The 17,809-nt window shown below is 46.8% G+C and overlaps 1 protein-coding gene across 5 annotated transcripts in view; it reads right to left on the reverse strand.

Annotated features, from left to right (window-relative positions):
* The window catches only part of EIF4B (eukaryotic translation initiation factor 4B), a 968,554-nt gene that overhangs the window by 826,620 nt on the left and 124,125 nt on the right, over positions 1 to 17,809 (reverse strand). For all 5 annotated transcript variants that reach the window (XM_069653628.1, XM_069653629.1, XM_069653624.1 and 2 more), the window contains exon 2: positions 12,632 to 13,039. In XM_069653628.1, the coding sequence (XP_069509729.1) occupies positions 12,632 to 13,039 (408 nt within the window). The remainder of the gene's footprint in view (positions 1 to 12,631; positions 13,040 to 17,809) is intronic.

The raw sequence follows: 17,809 nt of genomic DNA on the forward strand, positions 1-17,809 counted from the left end.
CAGTAGGGGGTTAAACAGAGGAGACACAGACAGCCAGACTGTGGTTTGTGGTTACAGTGAACCTGCTAGCAGTGAGGCAACACAAGTTAATGACAAAAAGGTATAACGAGGAAGGGACAGGGGGGACTCTTTAAGTGCGGAAGTACAAACAGGGCAGGATGGGGAGTATCCGTAGGGGGTAAAACTAGGGCCGATGATTTTTAAGTGAGAGAGGGTGAAAAAGAGGAGTTAAAGAGCATAGTTTTTAGTGTTTTCCGAAAGGACACGCGTGAGGTCTCTGCTCTTAGGGTATTAGGTAGGGTATTCCATAGCTTAAAAGCTATGTGAGGGAAGCTGGTGCCACCTGCTTTGACCCTTTTTGTAGTGGGGATGTACAACTGGCAGAGACGGCTCAGACAATTTTCTCAGACAGGTATGTGGGGGCTGTGAGCGCCAGGCACTTCTGAATGGCAAGCGTCTTGAAAGCGATCCGTTCTTTGACGGGGAGCCAGTGGGCAAAGCGCCTGGCTTGTGATATATATCTTTTCGGAATGTTCAGTGGGGCTCTGAGGGCATTATTTGTTATGACTTGAAGTTGGTTTAAGTTTTTTGCCTAGGTGCCAGCTAGAAGGACATTACAATAGTCTAGTTTGGCTCCAACTGTGGCTCCAGCAATTGAAAGGCAGTTCTGCTTTGACAGGTAAGGTTTGACTGCATTTATTAGTTTAGTTGTGAATGAGGCAGAAGTGATCACGGTCACCTGGCGTGACATGGATAGAGTGGGGTCCAGGTATACTCCTAGAGTCTTTACTGAGGGTGAGAGATGATTGTATTGTCAGTGGTGAAGTTGCTATATAGTTTGCCAAGTTTTCTAAGAGTTTCTTTGGGGGCCGACTAGGAGGATCTCACACTTGTCTCCATTGAGACGAACAAGTTACTTACCAAACTGGTAAAGTTCTTTCGATGGGATGTTCCTCTGACGTATTCCACATCTATGACAGTTGTGTCCCACAGCTGTGCACTTTGGAAACATTTCAGCATAGGGCGTCTTGCATCAATCCGATGTCCCTCGAGGGCCTCCGTCGAGGGTCGTCGTCACCGGATGTTATGTATAGGACGCACGGCGCCCGTTGCCTCAGTTTAGTTTTTCCCCTCAGAATGTGTGACACCAGTCTCCTGCCAGTTAACAGCCTACAACCGTGCGGAATGGAAGCTGTAATCACAGAGGAAATTCTCCAGAGGGGCAGGCTGGGAGGGCGACGTGGAATACGTTGGAGGACCATCCCATCGAAAGAACGTTACCAGTTTGTTAAGTAACTTTCTTCGAAGGGATTGTGCCCTCCGACGTATTCCACATCTATGACAGACTCCCAAAGCAGTACAACACTATGGAGGAGGGAAAGAATTTAGAATGTGAAATTTAGAGTACCCAATCAAATGGCTGAATAGAGGACTGCCTTACCAAAGGCCAAATCCTGCCCATGGATGGAGTCCAGCGAATAGTGCTTAACAAAAGTATGGACAGAGGCCTATGTGGCGGCTTCACAAATATTGCGAATAGGAGCACCCCTTTGTAGAGCAGTGGAGGCAGCCTCACCCCTGGTAGAGTGAGCCCGTAAGCTAGCGGAGGGTCCTTCCCTGCCAAACGGTAGCATTCAGTGATGGTCAAAACAATCCATCTTGACAAGGTCTATTTGGAAACGGCCTGACCCAAGCGGTGTCCAGCATAAACTACAAAGAGCTGATCGTCCACTCTGACACGGGACATCCGTGAAATATAAAAGCTCAAAGCTCTCTTAGGATCCAACCTATGGAGCCTCTCCTCTTCCTTACCAGGATGCAGAGGAGGATAAAAAGCCGGAAGAACCACCTTCTGGCTCAAATGAAACTCAGACACAACCTTGGGAAGAAAAGAGGTTGCACCCACAGAACAACCCTGCCCTTGTGGAAAACAGTAAAGGGTGCCTTGGCAGAAAGTGCCTGCAATTCACTCACTCTGCGTGCGGAAGTAACCACAACTAAAAACACCATTTTAAAAGACAACAGTCTCAGCGGAGAAGAGTGTAATGGCTCAAACGGAGCTCCTATCAAGAACTTTAAAACCAAATTCAAATCCCAACCCGGCACCTGGAAAGGGGACTGTGGAAACGCAGACAGTCGTTTCAGAAACTGAAATCAAAAGGAATCTTAAAATAAGAACACTCTTCAGACAAGCGCTTAAATATAGACAGCGCCGCCAGGTAACCCTTAATGGTACCCACTTGAAAGCCCTTGTGGGCTAAAGAAAGCAGAAAAGACCACCATACGAATGGAACATTGGAAAGGATCCACATTCTGACCCCTGCACCAGTCGTAGAACTTCCATCAACGGCAACTGTACAGGCTTTTCGTTGCGGGCCGCCTGGCCAAAAGCAACACCTTCATCACATCATCCGGGAGGTCCCAATCCTTGTATTTCAACCTTTGAGATACCAAGCATGAAGGTTGAGCGACTTGACCACTGGATAGAGAACCTGATTTCCCCCCCCCCCCCTCCCGTGAGAGCAGATCGACTGGGTAGGGAAGACTGCGTGGAGGGCAGATGGACATGTCAAAAAGGTCCGGGTACCACACTCTCTTGGCCCAATCCAGAGCAATGAGGATCATTCGGGAACCGAACCTCCGCAACACTTGAGGAATGACGAGGACTGGAGGAAATGCGTAAAGCAGTGGGAAGGACCACTCCACCACAAACGCGTCCCCTAATGCTCCTCTTGAGGGAAATTCCTGCAAGCAGAATCGCACTTCCGCTTGTCACTGGTGGCAAAGAGATCCACTTGCGGGGTACCCCAAAGGGCAAAGATCTCCAAAATGACTTCCTGAGCCAACTCCCACGCGTGAGAGACCGTGCTCTGCTTGCTCAGAGCGTCCGCCGCCGCGGTTGTCTCCGGCCAGATGAGCTGCCGAGATCGAGATGTTGGATGGCCCAGAACCAGAGCTGCATCGCCTCCCTGCACAACGGGAGTCACCCTGCCCTCCCACCCCCTTTTTGTTGAGGTAATGCATGGCCACTGTGTTGTATGTCATAATCGGGACAGTCTTCACCCGCAAGGACAGCAGAAAAGCCTTAAGGGCCAGCCTGATGCCTCTCAGCTCTAACAGATTGGTGGAGTCTCAACTCCGGAGACCAAAGGCCGCTGGCTGTCAACTCGTTGGCATGAGCACCCCATCCTGTGAGGGAGGCATCCGTCACGATCATCACCTCCGGCCACGTTTGCCAAAACGGTGCACCCTTCATCAGATTGCCTTAGTCGGCCCACCATAGAAGATCCTGAGCGACCAAGAGCGGAATCTGAACAGGATCCGACATCTTGTCGGAGAACTGCGACCACTGCATCTTGAGAGCCCACTGCAGGGATCTCATCCGCAGTCTGGCCTGTGGCACCAGAAAAATGCAGGATGCCATGATGCTGAGCAACCTTAAGAATTTGAAAGCCGGGAGACTCTGGGCGCGTTGAAACTTGTCCACCATCCGCAGAATGTGATGAGCCCTCACCAGGGAGGCGAACACTGCCCCAGGGACGTGTCGAGCACTGCTCCGATGTATTGGAGCCGCTGGGAAGGTGTCAAATGTGACTTCTTTAAATATAGGGAGAAGCCCAGCTTGCAAAGGGAATGTCAGGTGACAGATGATCCAGGGCTTGCTCTGGAGAGCTCGCCCTGATCAACCAATCGCCCAGTTAATGGTAGACGTGAATCCCCCCTCTCCTGAGGTACGCTGCGACCATCACCATCAGGTTGGTGAAGACCCTCAGGGCAGAGGTCAATCCGAATGGCAAGACCTGAAAGTGCAAGTCGCCAGCCGTGAACCTCAGGTACTTCCTGTGCTTGGGATGAATCAGCACATGAAAGTAAGCATCCTTGCAATCCAGAGACCCCAACCAATCCTTAAATTGAAGGGCCTGGAGTACTTGAGAAAGAGGGACCATCTTGAACTTCTCCTTCCGGAGAAGCTTTTTCAACCAACGCAAGTCCATGATGGGTCTCAATCCAGTCTTTCTTTGGGATCAAAAAATAAGGGGACTACCATCCCTTGTTCCTCTCCGCTACAGGGAACAGTTCTATAGCGCCTTTCTCCAGCGGGGTTAGGATTTCCTGCACAAGGAGCGGATCCGGACGCTTCAAAGAGCTTCCCCAGTGGATTGCCTTGAGGCCGATGAAGGAAGGGAAGGCAGTAGCCATGGGCTATGATATCCAGAACCCACACATCCGAAGTAATGGCACGCCATTCTCCAAGATGCTGTGCAAGTCTGCCCCCAACCGGCGAACCATGGGACATTGCCTCATGACCGAGCTGGCACGGCTGCGGCACTGCCCGAGGGGAAAGGGGCAACTGCCAGAGCGGCTTTGGCACCCCAAGTACCATGTTTTCTACCACGGGTACTCTTACGGTGGCCCCTTTGACTGGCAGCTCCTCTCGATCTACCAAGAGGAGTAGAAACGAACGGAACCTTCCCTCCATTGCTGTCCCCTAGGCCAAAAAGGCGGAGGTTGACATACTGCAGTGCTCAAAGACTTCTCTGCAGCTTTGAAGGTCTGCAACCTCAAGGCTCTTATCAGCCTTGCTACCAGATAAATGAACGCCATCAAAGGGCATGTTCAGATGACAGGATTGCACCTTGGGAGCAAACCCCGACTTCCGCAACCATGCAAACCTGCGTAGTACAATGCTCGCAGCCATGGACGGGCTGACGCAGTCTGCCGTGTCCAACCCCGACTGAAGGAATTCACACAGCATCCTTGCAGTCACGCACAATTGCTAGGAAGCCATCCCTTTCCTCCCCCTCGGGAATATGCTCAGCCATGCAGAAAATACAGGTCCACAGAGTGTGTAAATCTTGCCAGGGCACATGTGGAGTTGACAGCCTTCAGCGCCATGCTCCCTGACGAAAAGACCTTCGGAGCCCATCCATCGAAGCGCTGGTCGTCCCTATCCGCAGGGTACGCACGCTGCCTCGAGGTGGTCGTAGCCGCCTGAACCACCAAACTCTGGAGTGGGGTGAGTAGAGAAATAGCTGGGGTCGCTAACACATGGGCGGTACTTTTTCTCCAAATTCGTATTGACCGCCGGAAGCGATTCCGGGGCCTGCCAAGCCGATGACACCCTTTTTTACAATGTAAAATGGAAGGGCAGCACCGAATTAGAGGGTTGGGGGGGGGGGAGGGTGGGGGAAGACCTTGGTCGAAGACATCAGTAAGGTCATCCTGAATAAATTCCTCAGGAGGACGGACCACCTCAGGAGGACTGACCACCCCAAGTATTTTCAAAGCCTAGACATGAGTCGCCTGTAGGAAGAGTCTGCATGAGCCCCCGGCTCGCCTACCAAACTCAACCTTCGGAGAAATATCCAGGCCACTGGCGTCACGTAAGGACTGCCTCAATTCATCCAATGGACTGTCGCCCAACAATCCCGGAGCCTCATCCTGAGAAACAGGATCTCCAATGTCTGATCTTTCCTCTTCAGAAAGGTCAGGCAAAGGCTTGGAAAACCCAGCCAAAGCGACAGAAGGCGGCCTGGAGCGCAAAACCGGCCCTCCAGACGTAGAGGAAGATGCAGGAAACTCCTCAGACACAGTACGCCCAAAAAACGCAGAAGGCGCCGAGAGCCTCGATGCAGAGGGCATCAAGAACAGCGACATCGAGATCGCCGAAGGCTTCGACGCCGGAATACGCCCCGATGGAATCGATGCAGAGACCTTCTGCATCGACACCGCTACAGGCGCGGACTGATAAGACGGAACAGCCCTGGAGTCCGACTGGACCGACGCCGGCGTTGATACCTCCACAGGCTGCACCGGTCTCACTGGGGACGAGGCCAGAGACCTGGACGCATGGCTCTTGCGACTGCTCTTGTCCACACGGGACCTCGAGGGCTCCCGGTGTGAGTCGCAGTGCGAGCCCGAAGGAAAGCGAGCCGCAGATAGAGAGCGTTCTCTGCCGGCTTCGTGAGATAGCCATAACTTGCTCTTTAAACGCCACCCACTCCTCTGGCTTTTAGGACTCCGTGGGACAAGCGACCGTACGCACGGCACCATCCTCCAAAGAGGACGGGGAAGGCGACCAGTGCCTGCGCTTCAGAGAGTGCTGCAAAGACGAGGAATGACGGGAACCACTCCAGGACCGAGAACCTCGAGCTTCCTCCCGACATGGAGTCACCCCTCGAGTCGTCGGTGGAAACCCTAGACTTCGATCCGGTTTTTACGGGACTTGTCCGATAGCTTACCTGCACGGAGCTTCCCCTTCCTTTCACGCAAGGCCTTGGCTGTGAGAGACTGGCATTTGGAGCAGTCGTCAGTGTTGTGCGACTCACCCAGGCACCATAAACAAATACGGTGTGGGTCGGTCAACGACATCTTGGACTTGCAGTCCCGGCAAGTCTTGAACCCGGACCTTGGTGTCAGAGGGGTCGAAGAAATAGACATACAAGATTTGAAGAATCCACAAGGTGCGCCACGTTTTACGAAGCCAACACGTTCGCGGTCGTAAAAAACGAAACTGAGGCAACGGGCACCGTGCGTCCTATATGTAACATCCGGTGATGTCGACCCTCGACAGAAGCCCTCGAGGGACATCGAATCGACACCATTGACGTAAGATGGCATCTGCTGAAAAGTTTCCGAAGTACACAGCTGTGGGACACAACTGTCAGATGTGGAATACGTTGGAGGACCCAATCCCTTCGAAAGAGCCCGTTTGCTGCCACCCATGCCTGGATGATGGCGTAGATCTCCTGTAGAGACAGACATCTTGGTCATAAGAGCACAAAAGAGGTACGAGGACCAGAGTGTCATCGGCATAGTTCGTGTATGCTATGTTGAGAGTATCCAGATTTTCGAAGAGAGGTTTGGTGAATAAATTGTACAAAGTTGGTGCCGTGCAGGAGCCCTGGGAGACTGCAGTGGATGGTGGTTGGTGCTGCACACACCTGGTTAGAGAAGACCTACATGGCTCTCCCTTCCAAGTCGTGGCTTCTGGGGAGAAATGCATTGGTAAGATGTCTGCTGAGAGTCTTATGATCCACAAGATCATAATGCAGCAAATAGATCCAGGAGGAGGAGAAGTGCAGGTTTGCCTTCGTCCATGACTTTCAATATTTGGTTTATAAGGTTGAAAAGTGCAGACTTCGTCCCTTGACCTTATCGGAAGACAGATTGCCTCTTACCAAGGATATGTTTGGAGTCGAAGTAGTGCTGGATTTGATTGTACACCGACTTGTTTAGGATTTTGAGGAGGAAAGGGACCGTGGTAATAGGGCGGTAGTTGCTCGGGGAGGTAGGGTCTAGAAAAGTTTTTGAATTTTTTTTAGAAGAGGTTGTACCCATGCTTCTTTGAGACAAGGTAGGAAGCGAATAAGGCATTAATGAAGGCTGTCAGGAAGGGAGCAAGGGATTCAGCAAAATCTATAATGGGCGGTTTTAGGTGTACGAGGAGGTCTAGGACTTCCATTTCAGTAATGTCTCGGAAGGAGAAAAGGCTATTATCTAGTAGAGTGGAACAATTGGGGGCCGAGAAAGGTGGATCAGACTTGGGCAGAGCATCATGAGGAGCTTGAATTTTGTTCTGAAGCAAGTCTATTTTCTTGAGCAACTCGAACACCATGCTTCATCTTTAACAATGTCATCAGTGCTTGTAGTAGGAGTAATTAAGTCTATGAACATGGCAAACATTTCCTTAGATTGGGATTTGGCATAGGTTATTCTAGTGTTGAAAGAGTTAATCTTGGCTTGGATAATAGCTTGTGTAGTGGGCAGACAATTTTGAATTCAGTCTTCGAGGTGTCACTAGGATTAGTTTGCCAATTGGTCAAAGCATTAGGTTTGAGATTGCAAAGGGCTAGAAGTTCTGCTGTGTACCAGGATTTCACATGCATGGATTATTTTTTTTTTAGTTCTAGTGGGGTGATGGCGTCAACGGCTAATTGAAGAGTGTCTTTGTATAGATCTGCTAGCAAGCCTGGATCATTGGAGTAGGGGGGCTGAAAAGTGGGAGCTTCAAGAAAAGGTAGGAGGTTGTCCTTGGAGTTGGAGCACTTCTAGTCCACGCCGGTGGTGCGGAGGTGACTGTTTTAGTGGCAGAGGCTCTAGGAATGGTGAATTGGAGGAGGTGGTGGTCAGTCCATGGGCATGGAGTGTTGGAGGTGACAGTAGTAGGAGCAGTTGTGGTCGGCCACCCGGTCTAGAGAGCGACCTTTGCAGTGGGTGCGGTCATTGCGGCCCAGATTATAGTCACCAAGTAAAATGGTTTTGGTAGACATCTTGAGGTTCTCCCCTAAGAGATGAAGGTTACCCTGGAATTCAGCAGCCGGAAGACTATATGCATGGTAATAGTGCAGAGAGATGGATAATTTGGCAAAGATGGTATCGGCATTGCCCTCCAGATGGCAGTTAACTACTCTAAGGGGGGAGGGCTTCTTTGATTATAATAGCTACCCCGCTCCCCCCCCTTTCATCTGCTGCCTGTCTTGCCCGTGAATGGTGTAGCCTGGGGGGAGGGCTAATGAGATAGCAGGACCGGCTGCTTCATGAAGCCAGGACTCTAATGGCTAGGATGTTGAGGTCAGGATTGGTGAGAAGGTCGTGGATCTCAGCGGCATGGGTGGGTAGAGCACGTGTGTGAATGAGGGCGCATTTGAGTAAGGGGAGAGGAGTGCTGTTATTAGTTAGAAGGGTGACTGAAGGTTGAGTAGGAGGTGGGGAGTGGCTCCCAATGGGCAGGGAGTGATTAAAAGGCAAGAGATGAAGGAACTGAGAGAACCATGGGAGTGGTGGGGGTGTTGAGAAGTGAACTGGACCCCGTAGAGGGTATTTTTGTCAGGACTGTGGACGAGGTAGTGGGCAGGAGATATTTGGCGTCTAAGTGCTTGGATGCAAGGAGGCATTAAGAATGTGTGCCCATCAGAAAGTTGCTAAGAACCGTTGGCCTAGGGCAACTCTGGTGTTGAGTGGGTTTAGTTCGGGACCTAAGCCTGTGTAATCTAAGCGCCAGGTAGATAGAGGCTGAATTGGTGGCAGCACGCAAAGTGGATACATTTATGATAGGACAAGAGAGGGAAGATAGAAAGGGGGCAAGGGGATGTTCTAGTTAGGGAGAGAGGTGGCCATCTAGGTGAGGCTCTATATGGCGCAGGTGAGCAGTAGGGGAGCCTACTAAAAAGGGTGCAAACTGCTCAACTAAGACCGTAAACAAACTTGAAGGGAAGGGCACCTAGGTATGAGCGCAGTGGCAGAGTGTACAGTATAAGGCAGTACACACTTGGACAGTGGCAGATACCATGAGGTACACCATAAAGAGCAGTGTGCTCAGCAGTGTCGGTAAACTGCACGAGTCTAGGCTGTGATTACACATTTGTAACGTGGCCAAGATACAATCAATGAAAAAGCTGCACAGGAATGGCAAAAGGCATGCAAATATTCTAGGCTATGACAATATACGCTACGTGCAGTGGCAATGATACAAAAAAAACAAGCTGCACATGCACGGCAGAAGGCAGACAAATGCTAATCTATGGTAGTATACGTTTTGAACAGTGGCACGAAAAAAAAAATTGTAAGAAACTGCTCGAGAGCGGCAGTATGTAGGCAAGAGGGGGTGGGCTGAGTAGCAGAGGCTTTAGGTGATGCGGTAGAGCCTGTGTAGAGTATGGGCGACTGAGGGCTGTGTGGGTCATAGATTATGCGCCTTAACAGTGAATAGGGCACTGCACCATAAGCACAATGAACACTATACATTAATCAAGCTAGTAGTACAGCCAAAAGCATTACTTAATAGGGCTATCCTTTATGGCCTAGAATCACTACCTCAACATCGTACACAATGGCTTACAATTTGTGAGATTAAGCTGTGGAAAACAGCATTGGGCTTACCCTTCTCCTTGCCCATTGAAACAGTACGACTTGAGCTGGGTTTGCTCTCGCTTGGGACACTTTTACAAATCATACACGGTCTTCACTTATATAAAATTCTGTCTTTAGAAACATTGTCTGTCTTTATATGGTCCCGTTATTTAAATCCTCGGCTGTGCAGGACAAGATTCTATTTAGATATCAATCAGATTTTATGCTCTTTCATAACAGTATTGATTGGGCCTTGGAAATTATATCGACTTCTAATATTAATAAACAATTGACCTCTAAGGCTTTACAATGGGAACCGAACATTGCACGTTTCCACCAAGAAAGCATTACTTGAGAATAGTCAGTGGTTTGCTCTTCCACTGTCATTTAATTATGTAGTACACAAAGTTGAACCATTTCTCAGATCCATAATGTTGCTTAGGCTAAACCTGTTGCCATTTCAAATGGTCCTGGGCTCTAGACTGCATCAAAAGGTGTTGTGTTGCAAACTTGCTCAAACAACCTCCTTAAGCGTTGTTCCCTTAAAATGCAATGGGATACTCTGGTCGTCTACATTTGCATCAAATTGTGTGGTTTTACCAAATACGGTATACAAGCCTCTGGTTAAGGTGCATACTAGGCCTTTTTACGCATGAAAAGCTTGTAAATACGACAGCTGTATTATTTTCCTGTGCATTTACACACAAGTTTAGAGCAGAGGGCAGTGCATATGTTAGGTTACTGGACATCTTTTGATTTTTTTTTTTTATCTACATGGTTTTAATTGCAATGAATAAAAGCCTCTGAAACAGAATGCATTTCTCTGAAGCCTTTCAAAAAAAGAAACTGCACACTGTGATAAAGGGACTGGTTTCTTTCCATTCAGCTTCTGCTGTGTTGCTGCTCATGGAGCAAACAGAAGCACTGTGCATATTTATTTTCCTAGCCTTTTAGGATTGTATAATTAATAAGATGGAAAACTACGTTTCAATTGAGAATTTATATTTTCTAACAATTTATGCTTCTCCCCCCCCCCCCCAGTGAAAGCAAACCAGTATTGCACAAATGTATTTTTCAGAGTTCCTGTGCTGTGTGCATAATTCATGCAGAGGCAGATATTTTACACTTCTAATTTAATTTACACTCTAAATATAAAAACAGTGTGTAAAATGATCACGATGCAATCTAGTTTACATCCATTCAACCTTGAAATCAATATGGTACATTACTATAAATGGTCAGTGGCAGCAGAGTCATTGCTCAAGGGAGAGTGATTACAACAATCACAGGTGTTCTAGCCTCTCAAATCTTCAAAACTACAATTAAAGCATCCAAAACCTGACTCTCCAGGAAGTGCAAGTGCGGTTCAAAAACAAACAAAAGTTACATTTGTAATTGAAATAGAACTCAAAACCTGTCCCTGTTATAATTCAGATCGGTATTTAACTTTAGGTAGCGCTTAATAAATGGTTCTTCCAACATCTAGGCACTGATTATTATACCTCAGTCGATACTGAGTTAACCGACCTCTGAAGGATGTTAGCCAATAAGATAGCTCAGCCAGTTGAGCACTCGTTGCTGCGATCTGTAGGTTTCAGGTTTGAAGCCCGGCAAGGCCAACTAGGCCTTTCATCCTTTCAAGCTCGATAAAGGGGTACAGACTTTGGTTTGGTGATAATTGTGATAAATATGTACCATGTTCAGCGCTTTGACAAAAGTGCTACATAAACAACCATTTTACCTTGAGATTAGATCTAGAATTTAGTACGTAACCCTTGCCTCTTTGCACTGTTGCATCATAACATTGGCATACCATTAGGTAGTAATAGCGCCAGGAAATGAGGACTTTCATTAAACATCAAAAGACAATTCTGCTATTGAACCTCAAAACACACAATACAATTCATGCTTCTTTACTATGCAATTGGCTATGTTTTTGTGTTTTCAACATTTAAATATATACGAGAGAAATAGAATGGCCAGACCTTAAAGAAATAATGAAACGTGTATTCTGTCACAATGTAGAAAGCTGCCGCTTAGTAATGACTTCCATACTGTTTTTGCACACGTCGACTGGATGTCGCATACCTTTTACTCTTGCCAAGGAGAAAAGTCACATTTCCTCTCAAAGTTTAAAAATACGGAGTAAAAAACTCCCACCTCAAAATCTTATCTGGAACACTGACGGTATACGAACTACAGATATTGCTGTTAAAAAGGAATGCAAAATTAAATCTTACCCTTAGGGGAAATGTACAAACTTGATTTTAATTTCATTTATCCAACTTGAATTTGATTGTGCATTTATTCTTCCTCCTATGTATACTGTAAGCATGATAGAATAACTGCCGCATTTTGTACCCATCTTATTGTAATGTATTATATTATACATTATAAAAACAGTGGTAAAGTTTGTAACTAATACACTTAAAAAACAAAAAAGGAAAATTCTTAACTGATGGAAAGAGAAACTGATTAAGTGGCAGACCACTGTGCTTTAGCTGAAAAGCAAACAGCGATTTGCAATCCTAGGAGGGTGGAATGAGGGGCTAAAACAAATACATTGTGCAAATCATCCTATTTAGCTAGTAAATGGCAGACCATTAAACACAGACAAGATAACCAGGCCTAAGGCCTGGACAATGAGACAACCACCCAGCAAAAAGTGCAGGCCAGATAACCCAGGGATGGAGAGATTAGGCCACTGTGTGCATGCCAGTTAATAAAACAATTATAATGTAAAGGACTACAGTGCATTTCAAACCTTGCAGAAACTCACCATCACCTTCCAAGTCGTCTGTCTCATCAGCCCAACTGACAGGCTTTGAAGAATGGCTGCTGCTTCCGCCACTGCGGTCATAGCTGCTACCTCCACGATCATAGCTGCCGCCTCCACCCCCATAGCTGCCGCCTCCACTGCGATCATAGCTGCTGCCACCGCCACCGCTGCGGTCATAGCTACTGCCGCCGCTGCGGTCATAGCTGCTGCCGCCGCGGTCATAGCTGCTGCCGCCGCGGTCATAGCTGCTGCCGCCGCGGTCATAGCTGCTGCCGCCGCGGTCATAGCTGCTGCCGCCGGCGCCTCCTCCGCCGCCGCCGCCACCTCCGCCGCCGCCGCCGCCAGTCGTATCATCTGCCAAGAAGTCAGTGAGGGTCAGGGTCTTTCCCTTCTTACCCTTTTTCTTAGCTGTAAAAGGAACACAATACATGAGAAACAAAATGAACACAAAAAGATCGATTATCTGGTACTGTTCAGTCACAATAGGCCTGGCTCAAAACAGGACAATGCCACAGGTCCAGGTCGTTGTACATTTGTGATCAGGCATGATTATGTACAACAATAGACATCTGTTAACAATGGTTCTATAACTAGTATGGTAGTATGGGTATGTTGTATAAAGTCACACTTGGAACAGAAATTTAACAAACACTTAAGACCAAGAACCTATCCATTTAGCATATTTCTAGCAGAGGAATCTGTTTTTGGTAGAGCAAAGGATGGTTTGATTACTTGGTTATATACTATCCGTTGAATAACAGAACGCACGATCCATTATCAACTATAGCCAAATCCTTAGAGTTACACAAATTGAAGTCACTTGCCCACAATTTAAACGTTTATAATATTAGAGTTAGCGCAGATCCGTTATCGCCATATCGGAATGTTGTTAACAGTATATGTACAGGACATCTGATCTCAGATGTAAATTTGTCTGACACCTTTGACATAGAATGTTTTAATTTGCTTAGAGAAACGTATCCTCTTCATATCAGACGTACAGCAGAATGATACCATAGGGGTATATGCCATGTGTTCAAAGTCAGATTAGATCAATAATCCAGGTAAACGGCCTGGGAAGCTCATGTTTGATTTAAATTTGTGTCAACAGTGGAACGCAGAAAAACAAGCTCTTACTACATTTATTCAGATGTTGTTCCGTCCAATGCATTATTTCCGGACCTGAACATGTGTTTGGTGCTGCGTCATGGACCTAAGTATTGAGGCAAGTGCTGAATTAGATCATAATGGGTTGTTTTAAAATGCAAGGGTAATACAGAGTAGGTGGATCCGACCACGAACATTTGGTATACAATGTTAACTACCAAAAAATAACGTCAGTTAAAATGACACTAGATAAATCCAACTGAGTTTTTTGTAAAGGCGCTTACTTGTTGTGGCAAATGTGTCTTACGCCTACTAATCAAGGTGGAGTGGAACAGAAGCATTTTATAAACTAAATGTAATGAGGGAATTATTAACTTCCAAGAAAAAAAAAAAGTGTACATCTCAGACAGTTGGTATGATCAGGGGTGTCGCCGCAAAAATTCAGGTTACTGGAAATATTAAGAGCCGGGAAACTGAACTGTCACTATGAGCTGCAGCAGTTTAAACTGGAAACGGCAACATTTAAAGCTCACAGGAGAGCTTTGGAGATCAGCAAGTACTCTTCATACAGTAGTAGCAAGAAATGTGTCCCTAGATGCCGCAGGTTGAAATACCAATCCTGTAGACAGAGCCCTATCCAAATGTTTAACAGGGAAACAATAGTATGATCATTTTCCTCACCTTATAGTATGCATGGAAATATTTGACAAGTTAGAGTAATTATCGATAACGTAAGAGCAAAACTATTAAATCAAATAATTGATATTGTATGATGTAGGGTGAAATATAGCCCCTGAATGTCAGAAATAAAGAGGCCTGTGGGATTTGTAAAGTCCCATTGAAGTCTAAAGCCAGCACAGAAATGGTGAGGTCAGCCAGGAGGCCTATAGAACCAAAGACAGGCCTAAATCTCAAATGGAGACATGTTGGGAAGTTCAAAAGTGTGAAGATATGCACAATGCATTTCAACAAGGAAGAGACAGACATGTGGCTAACAGATATGTTACTATATCCATGGAAAGCTACACTTTGTCCTTCAAGAGACAGATAGTGTGTACATTATCTTCAATTTAATACCAGATTATGCTCCAGTAATCTCAAATTAAACCACACATATTGCAATTCTAAGAAATAAAAACTTCCCTTTTCCTCATCCAAATGACAGCATGCAGAGAGAAGTGCTTACTAGACTTTCAGAGATTGAACATGGTTTTCTCATATAACTGCCCTATACATATGGACAATCCAAAAGTGATATGTCTTTTGCAACTAAGATTAAAGAAGTACATTACACACGGCTATAAAGCCCATGTGCCTTATAAAATGTCATGTAAAAAGCATTGTGTGCAAGTTTAAAAGCCATTTCTTGTAGAATTGTACATGGAGCCTGTCATTTCTCCTGAAAATGAAACAACCTCCAAGACTTTTCCTCTGCTGGTCCTGGAGAGGGAGGTCTGATTGTCAATCAATCTGGTCCATTGCTTGAAGAAATATAAAGAAATACACTGCCTAGATTTAAACCACAGTGGAAATAGATAAAGCCATGCCTGTTCTTTCAGCAGAGGTGACCTTGAGGTCACAACTCCCATAAAATGCACATTAGAGTTGCAGCCAGGGCCATTACAAGGCCACGAAGGGACAGGCGAAAATAAACATGAGCCAGCCTCTGGCTGATCACATGCTTAAGGGGAAATTAAACTTAAGGGAATAAAGGAAAGGCTGGCTGGCGTTTAGTTAATGGAAAAATACATATTGCATAAAATGGTCAGTGTATATGCCATAACATTCATTCAAGACTTTTATTAAGGGTGACAGTAACCCCCTTTGAACCATGCCAAAATGATGTGTGTGATAAACATAACAAATTAAAGGACAATTTGATTTGGGCCTTCCCGTGATTCCGACAGAATTTAAAGTTGGTGTGAGGGTGAAGGACATAATTAACATGGGAACTAGCCAGTGGCATATTTTTCACCGATACGGCTCATGAGTAAACAAAGAAAGACCATCTCTGCATAGGAAGGGTGTGCAGACTTCAGATTAGCATCATCCGATTAGCCTTAAAATGTACCTTCTTAAAAATATATCCATACATGTAAAGATTTGAAAAATGTGGGTACTTGCCATGTTGATAGATTTTCAGAGTTTAAACAGGCCAAGCCCACATGTCCGTTTGGGATGACAAAGCGTTCTACTCCCACAGCTTTCCTTACTCACACCCCTAATCTCCTTGTCCCATTAGCACTCACGTGGAAGGCGGATAGCGAAAACCAACCAATCCAGTTTGCGGGAATCATGACACCTTTGTGATGTCATTTGCCCAATGCACATTCTACTTTCCCTCTGCAAGCATGATGCCACGTTCCACAGCCTGGATTTGCCAGATACCTCTCCTGAACTCTAAGGATCCAGGGTAAGCCTGTGATTTTGGGGCCAAGTCGCACGGGGGTGCCGTTTTTGCAGTTCTGCAAATTGTTGCCTTTTCTCCAGCTCAACGTTGCTTCAATCCGATCATGGAACCGTTTGCCCTCTTTGACTTTCGACCCCCGAAAATATGGATTTTCAGTTTCAATCTGCACATGCATTGTGCGCTCTGCCTTTGCAACATGGCCCGGCTCCCACTCCCATTGGCTTGATCAGTTAATTTCAGCAACCAGGAGGCGGGAGCCGGCCCATTGAAACAAGGTCCACAACGAGGCCCTGTCTGCCCCCTGTCCTCCACCGGAACGCTCCCCTTCCTGGTCCCCCGTGATGTCTTTGTTGCACCCACCCCCTTCCTGGTCCCCTGTGTTGTTGATGCCCCCCCCCTTCCTGGTCCCCTGTGGTTTTGTTGCCCCCAACCCCCTTCCTGGTCCCCGTGATGTTCATTGTGCCCCCCTCCCGTATCCTGTAAGGTCCTTGTGCCCTCCTCCCTTCTAGCCCCTCATTACGTCCTCCCCCTGCTTTGCCAGCTCTCTTCTTCCCGCTTCCCCCTTATTCTTTCTTCCAACCCCCCCCCCCAAAACCTTTCACTACAGGAGCAGTCTTGATTCACTGTGGTCTCACCATCACTGACCTGTTGCCAACGCGTGGATTTAACTTTATGGACACATTGACTTGGTGCTTCACCTCCTCAACTCTCATGCTGGACCACCCCGGGATCTTCTACTCCAGGTAGCCTTGAATAATGCTGTGCCCTTACTGATTCCTTGCCGACATTCTCTGCTCCCTGCAACATTATGTGTTTTACTGACCTCTGCAAATGTATTTGCTCTCCCCTCTGCTCCTCAGCTCTTCATTTTTTTTAACTGTTATTCTCCGTTCTCTCCTCCTCTACTTCTCCTTCCCTTTCTTTTCTATGCACTTATTCCATCAAAATTGTCCCTGGACATAGTATGATGGCAACAATTTGCATCTCCTCTCCCCTCCCCATCCCCTCCAGCACTATCATGTCATCAGGCCTAGTTAGATAGTCGCTTGTTTTGTTCCTCTCCCTCCCCTCTTGTAAAAATTCAGGTTCTACCAGAAATGTTGTCAGGCCAAGTACGGTAGTCGCCTGTGTTTCCCATTTCCTTCCTATTGCACCCTCTTAAATGTCGCCAGGCAGAGTATAGTTAATTTCACATTCTGGTTGTTCATGGCCTGTAAGAATGACAGTGTTTCAAAGCGCTTCAAGGCAAGGGAAAATACATTGTGTACAGGCGCTATATAAATAAAACTATAATATCATAAGTAAACCAGCTTGCATCAGAACTGGGCTTTTTCCACTTAATCTGCTGAATTCTTGCGAGAAACACCCAAGCAGAGAGGCCCCAAATATTGATTTGGAGACAGGGACCAGGAGACAGATGCTGACTGGGACCCCTTAGAGGAGCCAGAGGGGACCATCCTTGACTGACACGCTTACGGTCCCAGAGGTGCCCTGCTGTTCCCAGATACCCATTACAAGGCCTCTCCTGTAAGTAAAATTATCCCAAAGCCATAGATTGTGTATGCCCTGCATTTTTCCCTCAAGTATTGTTCTAGTATTTCCCCATAGCAAAATACTGTTTGCCTGTGTAGATCCTTAGCATATTTAATTAAAATTAAATC

Source organism: Ambystoma mexicanum, chromosome 3q (assembly GCF_040938575.1).
Source record: "Ambystoma mexicanum isolate Mex_15411 chromosome 3q, UKY_AmexF1_1, whole genome shotgun sequence".
In the NCBI taxonomy this organism is placed as follows: domain Eukaryota; kingdom Metazoa; phylum Chordata; class Amphibia; order Caudata; family Ambystomatidae; genus Ambystoma; species Ambystoma mexicanum.